This window comes from Xyrauchen texanus, chromosome 26 (assembly GCF_025860055.1).
Source record: "Xyrauchen texanus isolate HMW12.3.18 chromosome 26, RBS_HiC_50CHRs, whole genome shotgun sequence".
Taxonomy (NCBI): Eukaryota; Metazoa; Chordata; class Actinopteri; order Cypriniformes; family Catostomidae; genus Xyrauchen; species Xyrauchen texanus.
The window spans coordinates 21,385,638-21,404,896 of NC_068301.1; the positions used below are offsets into that span (position 1 = coordinate 21,385,638).

At 41.8% G+C, this 19,259-nt stretch overlaps 1 protein-coding gene across 1 annotated transcript in view; it reads right to left on the reverse strand.

Annotated features, from left to right (window-relative positions):
• The window catches only part of LOC127620394 (disks large-associated protein 3-like), a 139,691-nt gene that overhangs the window by 29,369 nt on the left and 91,063 nt on the right, over nt 1-19,259 (reverse strand). The window contains exon 2 of the mRNA XM_052093619.1: nt 8,588-9,705. Coding sequence (XP_051949579.1) covers nt 8,588-9,634 — 1,047 coding nt within the window. The 5' untranslated portion in view covers nt 9,635-9,705. The remainder of the gene's footprint in view (nt 1-8,587; nt 9,706-19,259) is intronic.

The window sequence follows — 19,259 nt, forward strand, 5'->3', positions numbered from 1 at the left end:
TTACTCAAAGTCCTTCATATTTTAGTAGTACACTCTTAAAGAAGTGAGATAAACTTAGGGTTGCCACCTGTCCTGTAAAATAGGGGATTGTCCCATAAAATATGTGAATAATTTATGTAAAGTTAAAATGATGCGATTTGTCCCGTATTTAAGCTGGTCAGATGGCGTCACGGTGAAATCGTTCCAGATCACCAGTTTAACATTGATATATGTTGGAAATTGTGACTAAGGTGGGTAAGGGACCATCTGAAATGTCTAAAAATGGTGGTAAAACTGTGGAGTTTTTACTATATAAAAGTTTAATAAGATCAAACTATGTATGAATACAATCATAAAGACAAGTACAGGTGAAGGAAAAAAAATAAACAAATAAAATAACAAGAAATTATATTAAAAATATGTATAAATCACCCAAAATGTGTACATAAATAAGATAAAGAAGACAAATAATCGATGTTTTTTTAACAAATATATTTTTAACATATAAATTATGTAATTTGTTTTTATAAGTCATGCGTCAAGAAAGTTCTCCTTATAGAATATAAGAAAGGATTTACCATTTTTTTTAATAACGCATATTAACTCAATGCATTTATTGCTGAAACTGTGGAGGATGTGATTAGGGGCTGTGATTCCAATGTTACATATTAGAGGGAGAGAGGGAACAACTTCGAAGAGTGCACTTGCTAACTGCCTCTGCTCACTTGGCAGTAAAGCTGCATGTGTTATACAATGTGACAAAAACAACAATGTTGCATTTTGCCACACTACATATCTCGTTGTAAAAAGTAGATTGTTACTGGAAAAGCTGCTGGCATTGACAATGTATACAAGCAGAAAGTGGTGACTGACCAAATATTTATGTGCACTACACTTGATAGGGAGGGTGTGCAAGTTGATTGGATGTCTTGCCATGACAACGTAGCTTAAAAAAAGAATGTGACAGATCAAATGTGTGTGTGTGTGGGCAGGTTTATGTGGTTAAAGACTTTTTTAGGTTACAAACTGGTAGTTACAAGGGTATTATGCTATAAATGTGGTTTATGAGGACATTTCTAGTTTCCTCATAATTTAAATCACTAAACAAACATACTAAATGATATTTTACTGAAAATGTAAAAATGCAGAAAGTTTATTGTGAGGGTTAGATTTAGGAGTATGGTTAGGGGATAGAATCTATAGTTCGTACAGTAAAAATCATTATGTCTAAGGAGAGTCCTCATAATGATAGCTGCACCAACATGTGTGTGTGTGTGTGTGTGTGTGCGTGTTTGTGTGTGTGCGTGATAGCAAAGCTGATGTTCTGTGTAATTGGAGCATGCATGTTCTAATATTACAGGAAGTTAAATTAGTGTTAGGGTCAAGATTTCCCTGCATGTTCCCGTCGCCCTGGGCAACAAAAGCAAAGAATGCGAGACATAGCACAGTTGGTAATGTCCATTTGGCAGAATGGACTTTTCTTTCTCCCACTCAGGAGCCTGGGGACAGAGCAACTATTAAATGGGGTGGACCTGATGCTTATTGTTCTCCTTCACAGCAGCCACTGTCTCTACTTTGCAGAAACTGGTCTCCCTTATTTCTTGCACCAGGTGTTTGAGGTCCAGGAATGATGCAACAGAGCTGAGCTGCTATAAAATCATAACCACGCTCCAGGCTACAAGCTATTGGAATTACCAGTTCCTATCTACCCTGACCTTTACTTCCGCTGTCACTATGAGGACACATTTTACAGCCCATAGACACTTTTCTCCCTTTGTAATTTGTAATAGGACTGAGCAAAATGTAAAAAAAAAAACTGTATATTTCTCTGTTTTTCAGCCTTTTGAAAAAAATATTAGAAACACATCCAGAAGCAGGTGAAAACCTGGCCAGCAGGAGCCATCTCTACTATTCAGGACTGTTTTAAGTGTACTGACTGGCACATGTTCAGGGAGGCTGTAACATATGGCGACTCTACCAAATTGGAGGAATACACAGCATCAGTGACCAGCTACATCAGCAGGTGCATTGATGATGTTACCTTCTCCAAGTCCATCACCACACACACCAACCAGAAGCCGTGGATGACTGCGGAGGTACGTGCGCTGAGGACCCGAGACTCCACCTTCAGAGCAGGCGACAAGGCTTCCCTAAGAACAGCGAGGGCCAATCTGTCCCGGGCCGTCAGAGAGGCAAAGCACGCACACGCACAGAGAATCCACAGTCACTTCCAGGACAGCGGCGACACGCGGCGCATGTGGCAGGGCATCCGGGCCATCACCAACTACAAGACAACATCAGTTGCCTGTGACAAAGATGCCTCCCTTTTAGATGCGCTAAACAACTTCTACGCTAGGTTTGAAGCACAGAATGACGTGGTGCGAGGAAGACCACCTTTCCTCCCAACGACCAGGTGTTCTGTCTTACCACAGCTGATTTGAGGAAAACTCTACGTAGAGTCAACCCACGGAAGGCTGCTGGACCAGACAACATTCATGGCAGAGTGCTCAGAGGATGTGCAAACTAGCTGGCAGATGTCCTTACCGACATCTTCAACATCTATCTCAGCAGCGCCGTCGTTCCAACGTGCTTCAAGGCCACCATCATCGTCCCCATGCCAAAGAAGTCTTCAGTGTCCTGCCTCAATGACTATCGTTCCGTCGCACAAATACCCATCATCATGATGTGCTTCGAGAGGCTCGTCATGAGGCACATTAAGACCCAGCTGCCCCCCTCACTAGACCCACTGCAGTTCGCGTATCGTCCAAACCGTTCAACAGATGACACCATCGTCATCACCCTCCATCTGGCCCTCAAACACCTAGATAAAAAGGACTCATATATTCGAATGCTACTTCAGCTCAGCATTCAACACAATAATTCCTCAGCACCTGATTGGAAAGCTGAACCTGCTGGGCCTGGACACCTCCCTCTGCAACTGGATTCTGGACTTCCTGACTGGGAGACCTCAGTCAGTCCGGATCAGGCACAGCATCTCCACCACCACCACACTGAGCACTGGGGCCTCCCAGGGCTGTCTGCTCAGTCCACTGCTGTTCACTCTGCTGACTCACGAATGTGCAGCAATGCACAGCTCAAACCACATCATTAAGTTCGCCGATGACACAACCGTGGTGAGTCTCATCAGAAAGAATGACGAGTCAGCATACACAGAGGAGGTGCAGCGTCTAACGGACTGGTGTAGAGCCAATAACCTGTCTCTGAATGTGGACAAAACAAAGAGATGGTTGTTGACTTTAGGAGAGCACAGAGTGATCGCTCTCCGCTGAACATCGAAGGCTCCTCTGTGGAGATCGTCAAGAGCACCAAATTCCTTGGTGTTCACCTGGCGGAGAACCTCACCTGGTCCCTCAACACCATCTCTATTACCAAGAAAGCCCAGCAGTGTCTTTACTTTCTTCGAAGGCTGAGGAAAGCACATCTCCCATCCCCCATCCTCACTACATTCTATAGAGGGACTATTGAGAGCATCCTGAGCAGCTGCATCACTGCCTGGTTTGGGACTTGCACCGTTTCGGACCGCAAAGCCCAGCAGAGGATAGTGAGTACAGCTGAAAAGATCATCGGGGTCTCTTTTCCCTCCATCAAAGACATTTACAAAAAACACTGCATCAGCAAAGCAACCAGCATTGTGGATGACCCCACACACCCCTCACACAAACTATTCGCCCTCCTACAGTCTGGCAAGAGGTACCGAAGCATTCGGGCCCTCACGGCCAGACTGTGTAACAGCTTCTTCCCCCAAGCCATCAGACTCCACAATACTCAGAGACTGGACTGACACACTCACACACACACGTGTCCTGAGTTGCACTTTAATTATTGTCACTTTATACCTGGTTGCTACCTCAATAACTGCTATGTCCATTGAACACTCATCCCATAGTATGTTATGTTTACATTTGGCATTTTTTTTGCACTACAGTGTCTCTCACTGTGCCTATTGTCCTGTTCATTTTTAGTAATTTATTGTACTGTCCCGTACTTTTTGCACATGTTTGCATGTGCACTTTATATAGGTATGTTATTTGGTCTGTGTAGTCTCATGTGTTTCTGTGTTTGTCCTATGTTATTTTATGAAGCACCATGGTCCTGGAGTAACGTTGTCTCATTTCACTGTGTACTGTACTAACTGTATATGGTTGAATGACAATAAAAACCACTTGACTTGACTTGATATTTATGTATTTGGTCTGAAAGAGCTTAAAACTTTTATCAGGGGTAACTATCATTTTAAAAGACAATGTAGTTGGCAAGTACAGTAGATTCAAAATGTTACATATAAAAACTTAAACACAGTTATTTTAACACTGGTTTTCACTCAATTATAACAAGGAAGAATTATATTTAATCTTTTATATGTATAAAAAGACCCGTGCTGTGTCCTATTTCCCTTTCCCTTTTTGATTTGATTTGTTGTTAGTAGCACCTAAGTTAAAAAACTTTCTTAAGAGAAAAAATTTCTTAAGAAAATGGTTTTCCTAAAAATGCATGGCAACATATGGACAGCAAGACTAAGTTGTGAAATTTTAAATAATATCAAGCTATAGAAAGTATGATTTTTTAAATCAAATAGTTTATAATTTTTCCAGTGTTGGTTATTCATGTTTTTGAGACGTTACAGGCATTAAATCATAAATTAGTATCATTAATTCTGATTCAAAGTAATGGCCAGCATCATTCAATCACTGCCAAACATGTTAAAATTGAATTTAACATTATAAATTCTGAATCTAAGTACTGATTACCATTGTCATATGTCTGCCAAACAGGTTGAGTGATCCAAACATCATCTGCAGCCTGAAACGGAACTTTTGGTTGGAGTTTTGTAATGAATTAACTTAGCTACATAAGAAAGCTATGCTCCCTTGCCCCCTATGTAGTGAATGACTTAACCTCCAGTGTGCTGGCTGTCTGCACTGATCTCAGAACAGTTCGAAATGATTTTTTTTTCACGTTTTGGATGAATCCGTTGATTCTCATTGTGATAATGCACAGTAAATAGAGGATTTATAAGGAAAGAATTGTGTTTAGCAGCATGGCGTTTTGCAATAAATACCTACAATTTAAATTTAAAATGGCATATCGGATAAATCAGAGTACTTTAAGTTGAGCCAGTACTTTAAATGGATACACTTTAATGAACAATTTGAACTCTATAATGGATATGAATTCAACTTAAAGACTCAAACTAGCAAAACTAGAAAAAAAGAGTTAAAGTTCAAATTAGAGAGGGTTTTTGTTAACACTGTTTCTGTGTTTCTGATGTTTCTGTCTTAACACTTATGCACTCATGGCCAAATAAAAAGACCATTGAAATCATTGTGATTTTCACAATGCTGCTTAATTTTATATCGCCAGCAAAATCATGACTAAACGGCAGCTATGAGGAAATAAAAGTTTTATAAAACTTCAGCATTTGATTTGGTTTGAATCAGTATATAAAATGTGTCTAATAATGCATTAGAAATGTATACTTAAGTTTATCTTGCCATAAAGTTTGATATGAATCGAATCTGCCCATTTGATTCGAATAATTAAACAAAAAGTCCACTGGAAAAAGCCAGAAGATTTAGCCAAACATATAATTTCAGTATGTAGACTAATTTTATGGCATGTATAGATATATTTGCATCAAAGTATTAATGGTTGTATATAAATATTGCATATATTATACCTGTAAAAATGTTTATAATTTAACTATCTTCAAAAAACGTAACATTTTTGCGTTTCAATAATTAAAATAACAAATTTCTTGCAAGCAATTTGAGACGTATTAAGTAAATATATACAAGATTTTAATGTTTGTTTTAATGTACAATGTACCACGATTAATCGCGATAATAACAGAAAACTGTGCGATTAATTAGTTAAACATTTTTTATCGATTCACAGCCCTAGTGTAAAAACATGCTTCAGGTGAAAACATCTAAATTAACTGATTCATTCAAGTCAAAAAGTTTATTTCAAGTTGCTGACTCAACCTGACTACATCACAGTAGGTTACACAAACTAAAGCAATTTTAAGGGTTCAAGTAAAAATAACTCCTTAAGGTAGCAAATGCATGTTTCCACTTTTTTCAGTGTAGCTTTGTTACATTTCTTTTAAACAACAGAACTCAGACTGGATTATTGTGAATCTGTAGCCTTTATTTTATCAGTGGTATTCAACTATGTCTCACTGTTATTGGAGTGCAACCTCCAAGAGCTAGAGAACCTGTCACTGTAGAAACATGACCATAAGTCACTCATGACCATAAGAAAATGATCCTCATTTAACCTGTTGTCATGTCAGATAAATGCGTATTTGTGTGAGCACAGCCAAGTATGTACACATTGTACATGGGTCTAACAGTCTTTATGTGTGAGAGGAAAGAGAAAGACAGAAAGGAAGACAGTATTTGAGGCCAATTATATTGTGCTCATTCATCAAGGAAGCAGCAGGTTATCCAGCTCTGGACAAAACTTCCAGTTTAGTCCGTTTATGTCTGTCAAGACATACACTTTCCTTTACAAAAAGCTCTTTGGCAGTATCATGGTACAGTGATGGTAGAAGATGGTAATACCATGGTATTTTAATAAATGCCATGGTAATTAATAAGTAGCATATTTATTTACAACCAAACATGGTACTCTAATTTGAGAGTACTATGGTATAAATATGGTACATTTCCAAAAAAGAAAAAGAAAAAGAAACAATGGTTTTATTATGAGACATGTCAAAAAATAAAATAAAAAATTATGGTATTACCATGATAGATTATAAAAACATAAAAACAACAACAACAACAACAACAAAACAGTAATACCATGATACTCTTGTGTTAGAATGAATATTCCTGTATTTGACATGACTTAATAGTGTGCTTGACAAACATAAAGAAAATTGATTTTTTTTATGCATCAGCCTATTTATAGCTGTGAAGCCATTATCTTGCACATTGCATTATTAAATGTTTAATTATGATATCATGCTAAGAAGTGTCTTGCTTTATAGGACACTTGATATCACAAAGCAGGATGTCAATGATGTGTGTGTAATTGAGCATATGAGTGGGAGAAATGAAGCACACAGCTCACTGTTGACATCGATAGCAGTGTGTGTACGTGTACACAGTGTGTTTTGTGGAGGCCAAGGGTTAATGTGTTGTTTTCCCGTATCCCCCCATGCTGTTTTTCACCCATTCACACAGAGTTGACAGAGGCTGGAAATAGCATCAGCCTTCTATTCTTCACAGCATACATAACAATAACAAACATATTCATTTAGTTATTATTTTCTTTCACTCAGAGAAATTGTCATTTAGTGCAGATCCCCATCTGAGAATTGCTTTTTTTTTTTTTTACAATGAAATTAATCTATGACAGTCAATAATGAAAGCAGAGTAATTGTGTTTCAGAATAGAGACTCCACATAAATATTAAAATGTTGGGGTTACTGCACTGAAATTATTATGTGTTCACATGTTGTAAAAGTGCAATGGTAAAGGGATGGTTTTTGGACATGTGCATTGGTAAAATTATGTTTTTTGGACATGTGCAAAGGTAGTACTATGATTTCTGGACATGTGCAATGGTAAAGGTATAGTTTGTGGACATGTGCAACAGTAATACCATGGTTTTGGACATGTACAATGGCACTATGGATTTTATAAATGTACCATGGTAATAACAGAGTTTTTGAAAGTGTGCAATGGTAATTCCATTATTTTTGGACATGTACCATTGATACTACCATGATTATTACACATCTATCATAAATATACCCTGTTTTTGAACATGTAAAATGGTAATACCATGGTTATTTTAATATGTAAAATGGTAAAACTATGGTATTTGGACATGTACCATAGGCACTACCATGATTATTGCACATCTACCATTATTATACCCTATTTTTAGACATGTATTATGGAAATACCATGCTTTTTGAACATGCAAAATGGTAATACCATGGTTTTTAGACATGGACAATTGTGATATGTTTTTTGGGCATGTACAAGGTAATACCATGTTTTTTTTTTTATATGTAAAATGGTTAAACTATGGTTTTTGGACATTGACACTACCATGATTATTGCACATCTGCCATAGTTAGACCCTGTTTTTAGACATGCACCAAAGTAACATCATGATTTCTATGTACCACGTTAATACCACAAGTTTTGGGCATGTTAATACAATGGTCTTGTACTATGTAAATACCATGATATATGAATATAGTTATCATTCAGTAGCATGGTATGTGTAAATGTACTATAGTAATACATTCTGATACCATCACTGTTGCACAGTACTACCACAGCGCCATTTTTATAAGAGGAGCTAATGATATTTTCTATCCCATAACCCTACCCCTCAACAAAACCCTCACAAAAACCTTTTTTGCATTTTTATATTTTCTAGACATTATGTATTACGTATATAAAAATATTTCCATTATGAAAAGCTGATTTTAGTGATGAAGATAATTACATTTAGTTGAATGTAGCTGATTTTAGGTTTTACTATACTTATGGAGACATTTGGTCCACACAATGTAGACAAAACCTTACCCACACTCACACACACATACATACAAACTTGCCTGCAGATAGTGGATTGATCGTTCCTTCATTTTGGGATCCAGGGGGACCAATGCTTTTTCATATCCCCCTCCTCCCCCTCCTCCTCCACAGGTGGATGGATAGACTTCTCTAGCCTGACTGACCGTCATGGCTGACCATGTGCTCCTCTTCAGAGAGTGTCCACTGTCTCCTGACATTGCTATGCTGGAGCAGGCCAAGCACTCTCCAGGAGGAGGTGGTTTAGCTTTCCTCAGAGTCAGCTCTTGAATGGCAGCATCCAGGGTCTCATGACCAGTGGCATACCCACGACCCCCCCTGCCTGCACCCACTAGAAAGCTACTGTCACTGTCCAGGTTGTCATCAGAGCTCCACCACCCAGCCGTCTTGCTGCGGTGGCGAGAACTTCGCGACTCATGGCGAGAGTCTCCGCTCTTACTTCGTTCTCGGCTCTTGCTGCGGCGGGCAGAGCGTGACTGGTGTGTTCCAGAATAATGATGTCCACCCCCTTCCTCCCCTCCACTGCGGTGCCCCCTTTCCCTTTCCCGATACTCTCCTCCACGGGTGCCATTAAGCTCTCGTTTAGAGGGTGCCTCCAGTGAATGAGACTTGGCAAAGAGACGCTGCACAGAGTTGACCAGATGCCGTATGCGACTTGGACTTTCACTGCGCTGCTCCCCACTGGATGTGCGTTGGTACTGCAGGGTGTGAAAGCCATCAGGGTGGAAGGGCAGCTGTTTCTCAAACTGGTCCAGGAGGTTGGATGGGATGCGGTGCATCTTTCCGCCATGGCCATGGCCGTGCCCTGCTGAGGATACACACTCCTCACATGTGGAGTCGTAGGGCTGTGGGTGAGTGGGGTGTGAGCGGGGGAAGGTTCCTCCCCCGGACGGGGCCAATGCCAGGGGCTCGGGAGGTCCGCCGGGCGGGTAGTAGGGGTGGTCATTGTGCCCCTGGTAGTGGTCAGGGTGGTGCATGTAGTCCCGTGTAGTGTCGCAGTCCTCTGGCTTGTAGTAGCAAGGACCAGAGGAGTGTTGCGACAGACTACGACTCACCTGGTAACCTTTCATGGCCGGGGCATGGTGGGCCGCCCGGGCCGAAAGGGGGCGCTGTGGGCGTGACAGGGCTGTGCTGGAGTCAACTATAGATACAGAGAAGAAAAGAGAATGTATTGATGATGTAACTAAACAATATTTTATGTTGCACTCACCATCGTTATTAATGTTAACAAAAACATGTAATCCTTAAACGCATACCTCAGGTCTTTAGTTACCCTGGACCTCATTCCACCCTCATGCCCACACCTCTTTGGTATTCCTCAATATCTCACTTATAAATAGTGTAACACAATAAACTAGATAAAAAAAACTAAATTCAAAATGATTACAGCTCTGAAGTACATTCAATAATGAATAAATGGTTAATTAATAGCAAATTATATCATTTTCATTTTCTGGAATGTGCTATATATTCAAACAAATGTGACAAATATAACTCAGGTAGCTGACGATGCAGAACAAGTGTGTTTTAATCTGTCTAGCATTGCCATATTGCAATCTATCCTGATCACCAATGATTGAAGGTGGGCAAATGCTGTGCAGAAATTACTCTTTCCTTTTTCTTTTTATTAATTCACTCTCTGTCTTTTGCTGGAGTGAGTCATTGTGTCATTATCTCTCAAAATCTGCTCATTTGGCAGAGCAGGCAATGCTTCTCTGCTAATTCAACCCATAATCTAGTTCATGGCTGATAAATCTGCTTATTGTTTCACAATCTACACCCATTTTGGGATCTCTGTGATTAAAAAAAAAAAAAACCTGAAAAGGAACAGAGCGAAAAGACTCAAACAAGGGTTGTCAGCTAGTAGCCTTTTAGATGGGCCTGGTTTTTGAAGCAGGTGGTGTTTCAAAGGCAAACTATTGCAGACAGATGTTGAGGTGATCATTAGATGGAGATTAGCCTGTTACTTTTAATGAGCTAAATTTGCACAGCTAGCTTGATCTTTTTTTGTCATGATCTCAGTGCTCAAAATAACATGGTGCTTACTTGCTTACTCCTCTTGTTAAATGTTGTTCACTGACATGAATGTGTACGTGTGTGTGTGTGCCCGAGGAACACTGAATTGTAACACAGAGTCTGGTAATTTAGTTGAGGCTGCTGTCAATCAATGTCACTGGTTTCCACTTCAGGCGCCAGTTGGCCTCTGTTTGCCTCCCATAGCATCATCATCCCCCACCCCACCCCTCCACAAGCCCAACACCAGAAAGAAGAAAGAGGACATGAAACCCATCTACATTTATCTTTTCTTCATGAGCTCAGTCTCTCCAATCACAAACTCTCTCTCTCGTTTCTTCCTCTCCTCTGTCTCTCTCATTCTTGCATCTGACCTACTTATTTTATTTCAGTTTATGAGGCAGCCTAACTGTCTGTCTGTTTCATCGCCAGCTGCTTGAATGCCAGTATCTTTATTCATCTCTCTGTCTGTATCTTTATGCCTCTTGCTATGCCTGTCTCGCTATTTAGACTTCCAGCCATGTAGTACTGCCTTGCCAACACATTAACATAGGCCAGACATGTGGAGCAACCAAAAAACAACAAAAAACAAACAAACACAAACATCATATCACTACTGCATCTAAAAACATTACAGGCTAGTGCACTAACTAACATTAGTGTGTACGAACAGCCACCTCAACAAGTATTACGCAAGTTTGATGTCAGTGAAGCTCAACGCAAATGGCTGTCAAGTGACCGATTTTGATGATAATGTTTGGATGTACCTTTATATTTTGGAATAAGATGTGACTTCCTTCACAGAAAAGAACATTTTCAGCAATGAAAACATTCTGTTTCACTCTGGAGCTATTGCATGGTTTCAGAAGACTTTAAATGCTGCATCAAATGTTTATAATACATTTATGGCACTTTTTTGGTCATTTTTTAAAATAAATTATAAATAATTTATTGTGACTGTATTTGTTTCTGATTTATATTTTTGGTTGGTTATACTGTTGTTCTAGTATTGGTTAGGTTCATGCATAGGGGTAGGGCTAGGGGTTCAAAAATATCTATATTATAGTGTTATGTAAATAAAATAATTGTGACTACATTTACCTGCCTGTTATATGTTATGTATAAAATATCAATATGATAGTATAATGAGCTCCTAAACTCATATTTATGAGTATAATGAAATACAGTGGGTACGGAAAGTATTTAGACCCCCTTAAATTTTTCACTCTTTGTTATATTGCAGCCATTTGCTAAAATCATTTAAGTTCATTTTTTTTCCTCATTATTGTACACACAGCACCCCATATTGACAGAAAAACACAGAATTGTTGATATTTTTGCACATTTATTAAAAAAGAAAAACTGAAATATCACATGGTCCTAAGTATTCAGACCCTTTGTTCAGTATTTAGTAGAAGCACCCTTTTACATTTACATTTACATTTATGCATTTGGCAGACGCTTTTATCCAAAGCGACTTACAGTGCAGTTATTACAGGGACAATCCCCCCGGAGCAACCTTGAGTGAAGTGCCTTGCTCAAGGGCCCAACAGTGGCATCTTGGTGGTGCTGAGGCTTGAACCCCCCGACCTTCTGGTCAGTAACCCTGAGCCTCAACCACTCAGCCACCACTGCCCCTTTTGATCTAATACAGCCATGAGTCTTTTTGGGAAAGATGCAACAAGTTTTTCACATCTGGATTTGGGTATCCTCTGCCATTCCTCCATGCAGATCCTCTCCAGTTCTGTCAGGTTGGATGGTAAACGTTGGTGGACAGCCATTTTCAGGTCTCTCCAGAGATGCTCAATTGGGTTTAAGTCAGGGCTCTGGCTGGGCTATTCAAGAACAGTCACGGAGTTGTTGTGAAGCCACTCCTTCGTTATGTTAGCGGTGTGCTTAGGGTCATTGTCTTGTTGGAAGGTGAACCTTCGGCCCAGTCTGAGGTCCAGAGCACTCTGGAGAAGGTTTTCGTCCAGGATATCCCTGTACTTGGCCGCATTCATCTTTCCCTCGATTGCAACCAGTCGTCCTGTCCCTGCAGCTGAAAAACACCCCCACAGCATGATGCTGCCACCACCATGCTTCACTGTTGAGACTGTATTGGACAGGTGATGAGCAGTGCCTGGTTTTCTCCACACATACCGCTTAGAATTAAGGCCAAAGGTTCTATCTTGGTCTCATCAGACCAGAGAATCTTATTTATCACCATCTTGGAGTCCTTCAGGTGTTTTTTAGCAAACTCCATGCGGGCTTTCGTGTGTCTTGCACTGAGGAGAGGCTTCCGTCGGGCCACTCTGCCATAAAGCCCCGACTGGTGGATGGCTGCAGTGATGGTTGACTTACTACAACTTTCTCCCATCTCCCGACTGCATCTCTGGAGCTCAGCCACAGTGATCTTTGGGTTCTTCTTTACCTCTCTCACCAAGGCTCTTCTCCCCTGATGGCTCAGTTTGGCCGGACGGCCAGCTCTAGGAAGGGTTCTGGTTGTCCCAAATGTCTTCCATTTAAGGATTATGGAGGCCACTGTGCTCTTATGAACCTTAAGGGCAGCAGAAATTATTTTGTAACCTTGGCCAGATCTGTGCCTTGCCACAATTCTGTCTCTGAGCTCTTCAGGCAGTTCCTTTGACCTCATGATTCTCATTTGCTCTGACATGCACTGTGAGCTGTAAGGTCTTATATAGACAGGTGTGTGGCTTTCCTAATCAAGTCCAATCAGTATAATCAAACACAGCTGGACTCAATTGAAGGTGTAGAACCATCTCAAGGATGATCAGGAGAAATGGACAGCACCTGAGTTAAATATATGAGTGTCACAGCAAAGGGTCTGAATACTTAGGACCATGTGATATTTCAGTTTTTCTTTTTTAATAAATGTGCAAAAATTTCAACAATTCTGTGTTTTTCTGTCAATATGGGGTGCTGTGTGTACAATAATGAGGGAAAAAAATGAACTTAAATGATTTTTGCAAATGGCTGCAATATAACAAAGAGTGAAACATTTAAGGGGGTCTGAATACTTTCCGTACCCACTGTATATTGCGCTTAAACGTGCACAATAAATCCGCAGACTGCAGAGACTGTGACAGAATTTAAATGAGACGATGACAATTTGGTGATGCAGGTAAAGAACCGCTATGGTGACGACTTCGTTATAAGTCTGTTCTGTTCAAAGTTTTAGTGTCATGAACCTGGGAAATATCAGCAAAACAAGTGACTTGTTCTTCTTCAGAAATATCAGCCATGTACCTTGTAAACACGACATTGTTTCCAATTTGGTTGATAAAAACGTGTGCACACAACTCACAGAAATTGCGTAGCAGCCACCAAATCATATTGGGACAGTCAATTTCTACCATGCATATGTAGTGAAATCTTATACTTTCAAATTTGAGTTTGTTATCGTCCTGCAGGAAAATATTAGCCTTTTCCTCCTCATTCACTCAAGGTTATAGCATCTGTGTATAGGTTTACAGACTGATGGCTGACATGCCAAACAAATGTTAAGGATTCATTTTGTTGTCTAGCTTTAGTTTTGAGAAACCAGAGAGGAAATGTACCAAACCAAAATATTACAGGTCAATAGTAATGAAAGAAATGACTATAATATCAGGCAGCAGCAGATTGGTACAGGTCTTTATTATGATTATGCAAGGCAAATCTAAGCTCTGTCGTCTGTGTTTGAGACACTATGCAATTTAAATAAAATTCTTTCACTACAGAGACAATGCTAGTGATGTAAGTCTTCCGCACGGCTAGCTAAGAATGCACATACTGTCCTCATAATAGCTCAGGCCATTGCGCCTTTTCCAAAAGAGACTATACCTAAACCAAGCACAGTAATACAAAGAAGCAGATACTGTATATTCCAGGCTTACAAGAATGTTATCTTACTCTCACATAACCTAACACCCATTTGATCCCTGCGATGGCCTCATTCAGCTCTACAAGCTTATGGTGATCTCTCTCGTTAAATATTTAGAGTTGTTCAACAGATAGAGGGCTTTGTTTAAATTTCTGTAATTGGACTGGGGGGTTGTCATTACGGAGGAGAGAAAAAGGCAGAGCTGATAGGAGAAAATTGGACAATTCACTTTAGACCTATAAAACAGCAGAGGTTGACCCAGGTTAGGTATATTTGCAGTGGTCGATTTGTAAAACAATTTCAAGGAGGATAGTGTTGTCAAAGATATATATATCTTTGTATATATATATATATATATATATATATATATATATATATATATATATATATATATATATATATATATATACACATATACACTATATATATATATATATATTTTTTTAACTTCAAGCTCAGTCTTGAGGTTCTAAAGGTTTCTGCTCTGATTTATGGTTTTTATGGTCAACATAAACAACAAAATAACTACCAACATGCTGGTTATACCATGACTTTGATTTGGTGGACAAAAGCGTTTTTAAATATGAATTATATTTTAGAACATGACTGTGATAGGAGTTAGATTTTGTTAGGCAGTGTGCAGAAACCTTTCTCTTTTTTCCTCCAAATAAAGGAAATGACTCAAAGACAGAGCAAGCGGTGTGTGTTCCCTTGTTTATGCTCTATGGCTGAGAGGGACACACACCAGTTTTGTTTTGTATATTTGGGGGAAGAGTATGCTGCTCTTGCGTTGGGGAGGGGCAGGTGCGAGCATTGTGATCTGTTCTCAGTCAAAATTCTTCGCAATCGTCTTGCTTAATTCCGAGAGTCAGCGCCCACACTTCCATCGTGGGGCTCTCGTATGGATCTGGCTGAGGAGCGAGAGACGGGTCCGTCCCTATCGCTCGCGCTCACCCCAGATCCAGCTGGTCCTTCCAGTGATCCTGAAGCGCGCTCCGGCGCCTCTTCGGTTCATTAGAGGGACCATGCATCACTTGAGTCTGCGGACTTCGAGTTACCTCCGAGCATTCCGGGCATGATAATAAATCATCAGAGGAATTACTCGAGGTGATTAATCGTGCGGTGGCCAGGCTTCAGTTAGACTGGCCACGTGAACAAGAGACCACCAAACATTCCAAGTTGGAGGACAGATTTCTGTCTGGTGGCCAAGGGAAGGGAATGCCTCATCAGTCCCTTCCTTTCTTTGATGACCTCCATGACGAGCTCTCTCAATCATGGAGGAAACCTTATACTTCCCTGTCTTCGTGCCCTTGAAGTTGATATATTTGACTATCGTGGTTGCTGAGCCACGGGGTTATTCGGTGATGCCGCCGGTTGAAGAGACACTTGCGGTTATCTCTCGCCTGGCTCGGTATCATCATTAAAAAGACCCACTCTCTCCACAAAGCCGTGCAGGACCACCTCCACGCTTGTGGGGAAGGCTTATCAGGCAGCTGGTCAGGCTGGTGGTGCCCTGCACACTATGGCAGTGTTACAGGCGTACCAAGCTGATCTGCTGAAGGACATGAGTTTAGGCACCACGGTCGACGAGGAGGCTTTCTCCGTGCTTCGTCGAGCCATGGATCTGTTTCTCCACGCGACCAAGCAGATGGACTGCGCCATTGGCCGGTCTATGTCTGCTTTAGTCAGCATGGAGAGACACTCATGGCTCAACCTTTTGGGCATCAGAGACAAGGACAAAGTTTTCCTTCTCGATGCCCCGGTTTCGTCTTTTGGCTTATTTGGTGATGCTATGAATGTAGTTATCACCAGGTTCCAGGATGCGAAAAATCACGAGGAAGCCTTCGGGCAATTCCTACCTCACCGCACTCAGGGGAGGGGCCATCGGCCACCCAGCCCCGCCCCTTCTAGAAGAGAGGCTCAGAAACAAAGCATGGCAAGTCGTGCTCCCCCTCGTAGATACTGTTACCGGCTCATTGCCCTCAGCAGCCCCCAAAGCGAGACCCCAGGGCAGTCATTTCTAAGAGGAAAAAACCCTGAAGGTCTTACGCCCAGCCTTGTGGGGGTAGCCCCCCTCAAACGGGGCGCGTGTATCATCCACTTGTACCCTCCCATACCCCACAAAACCTCTTCATTCCCACCGCCTCTGGTGTTTCAGGAGTTAGAGGCTTCCAGCGAAATGTTGGGTGTACCGTTGCTTCCTGCCTTAGTCCAGGACACGGAACACTCGACATCCCCTCAACAGAAAGTGTCAAAATTAATACCCATCTCAGCATGGAAACTTCTGCCAGGTATTTCTATGTGGGTCCTAAGAACAGTAGAAAAAGGCTACAGAATTAAATTTGTTCGCCATCCTCCACGTTTCAACAGCGTGGTTTCCACTACCGTGAAACCGGAGCAAGCATGTCTACTGTGGAAAGAACTGCAAAATCTCTTGGTCAAAGGGGCCATACAACATGTTCATCTTCCAGAGAAAGAGTCAGGTTATTGAAACTTCCTGGTTCACAAGAAGGGTGGGGGTTGCGTCTGATCTTAGATCTTCGAGGCTTGAATCGCTCAGTCAGGGCGTTCAAGTTCAAGATGCTAACTATCAAAATGGTAGTGTCCCAAATCCAACGTCACGATTGGTTGATCACGATCGATACCATGGACGCATACTTTCATATAGATATTCTGCCACAGCACAGGAAGTTCCTGAGATTCACTTTCGGGAGCAAAGCCTTCCAATATCGGGTTCTTCCATTCGGCCTAGCCCTAGCACAGTCTCAAGAACTGGCAGTTCAGCACAGGGATATCGTCTTAGCTCATCTGGTTTCTCTGGGTCTGAGACTCAACATCAAAAAGAGTGTTCTCTCTCCCACTCAGGGAATTACCTATCTGGGCGTTGTATGGAATTTGATCATGATGCGGGCACAATTGTCTCCCGCTCGAATCGTGTCCACTCACCCTGAGCAAAGTAAGGCTAGGCCAAGGTTGCACTGTTCGTCAGTATCAACGAATTCTAGGTATCTGCGTCCTCGGTGATCCCATTGGGCATTCTGCACATGAGACCGTTTCAATTGTGGCTAAAAGCCAGGTGATTTCATCCAAGGGCCAGTCCCCTAAGGCTAATAAGGGTTACACGCTGCACGCTTCATTCCCTTTCTATGTGGGGAGCAGTCTTAATTGGTCATCCAGCTCAAGGGGAATGGGAGGGTCATCAGCCCTGAAATACTTCCTCCAGCATTTGAGAGGCTGCCATGTCCTGGTGTGGGTGGACAACACAGCAGCAGTCTCTTACATAAATCATCAAGAAGGTCTATGTTCACGCCAGCTGAACACTCTGGCATGTCAGATTCTCCTTTGGGCCCAAGGCAAGCTCCTGTCAATCAGAGCAGTTTATATCCCTGGATGCCTGAATGTGGGAGCAGATTTACTGTCCAGACAGAAAATGTTGACAGGGGAGTGGAAATTCCACCCCGAGGTAGTGGAACAATCTGGGTGAGATTTTACAGGGCAGAAGTGAACCTCTTCGCCTCTCAACAGACAGCGCAATGTCCCCTCTACTTCTCTCTGAGTCACCCAGCCCCCTTGGTTCTGGATGCGATGGCGCATATATGGCCCAGAATGCGCCTGTATGCGTTTCCCCCCGGTTTCTCTGCTCCCGGGAGTCTTGGCCAGAGTTTTCCAGCACAGGGCCTGCCTCTTACTGATAGCACCACGCTGGCCGAACAGGGTATGGTTCTCGGAGATAATGTCTCTCCTCGGCTCCACCTTGGGCGATTCCGGAGAGGAGGGACCTTCTGTCTCAGGTGCAGGGGACAATATTTCATCCCCGGCCCGAGCTGTCGAACCTTCACGTTTGGCCCCTGAAGGGTATCAACTGAGGGACACTGGGCTTTCACCTGAAGTTATCGAGACCTATCTAAGTGCTAGGGCTCCCTCTACTAGAAGAGGTTTTGCCAATAAATGGGGTGTCTTTGAAAGATGGTGCAGTGCACATAATGCAGATCCAATTAACTGCCAGATTGCTTCAGTTCTGGACTTTCTGCTGGAAAAATTGTCAGCACATGGCCTGCAACTCTCAGGGTTTACGTGGCCACTCTATCGGCTTGCCACGCCTTGATTAACGGGGTGCCATTGGGGAGACATCCTCTGCTTGCTCGCTTCATTTGTAGAGCCATGCGACTGAGACCTCCTGCAAGGACCAGGACCCCTCATGAGACTTAGCAATAGTCCTTGAGGGTCAGGTTGAGAACCCCCTCGAACATCTAGAGTCAGTGTCTGATAAACTTCTGACTCTCAAGATGGTTTTTCTTATGGCAATTACTTCTCTATAAAGAATCGGGGATCTACAAGCTCTGTCTGTCTTAGATTTTGCCCCAGGAATGGCTAAAGCAATTTTGAACCCTCATCCTGACTACCTGCCTAAGGTTCCTTTCTCGACTGTACATCCGGTCACTCTCGAAGTCTTCTGCTCCCCGCCGTTTACAACGCCGGAGGAGGAAAGGACTTCACAGACTTTGTCCAGTCCATGCCCTTCAGACATATGTCTTATTTTCACATACATGGTTGGACGGATTCATGAATTTATAGATCAAGGGGTAAATACGTCTTTTGAGTCTGATTGAAATTATACGATTTTTTATGCTGTATATGTTGCATTACTAAAGGATGCCAGTTAATCCCCTCTGTGAAATCATATAATTTATCAATACCATCATTAGTTATTACTGATCGATTGCAGTGAAATGTTAATCCAGCCCTTGAAAAAAATGCATGCCTGCTTTTCATGGCTTCAAAACTGTCTGGCTATTCTATTCCAGTTACAGCTGTAT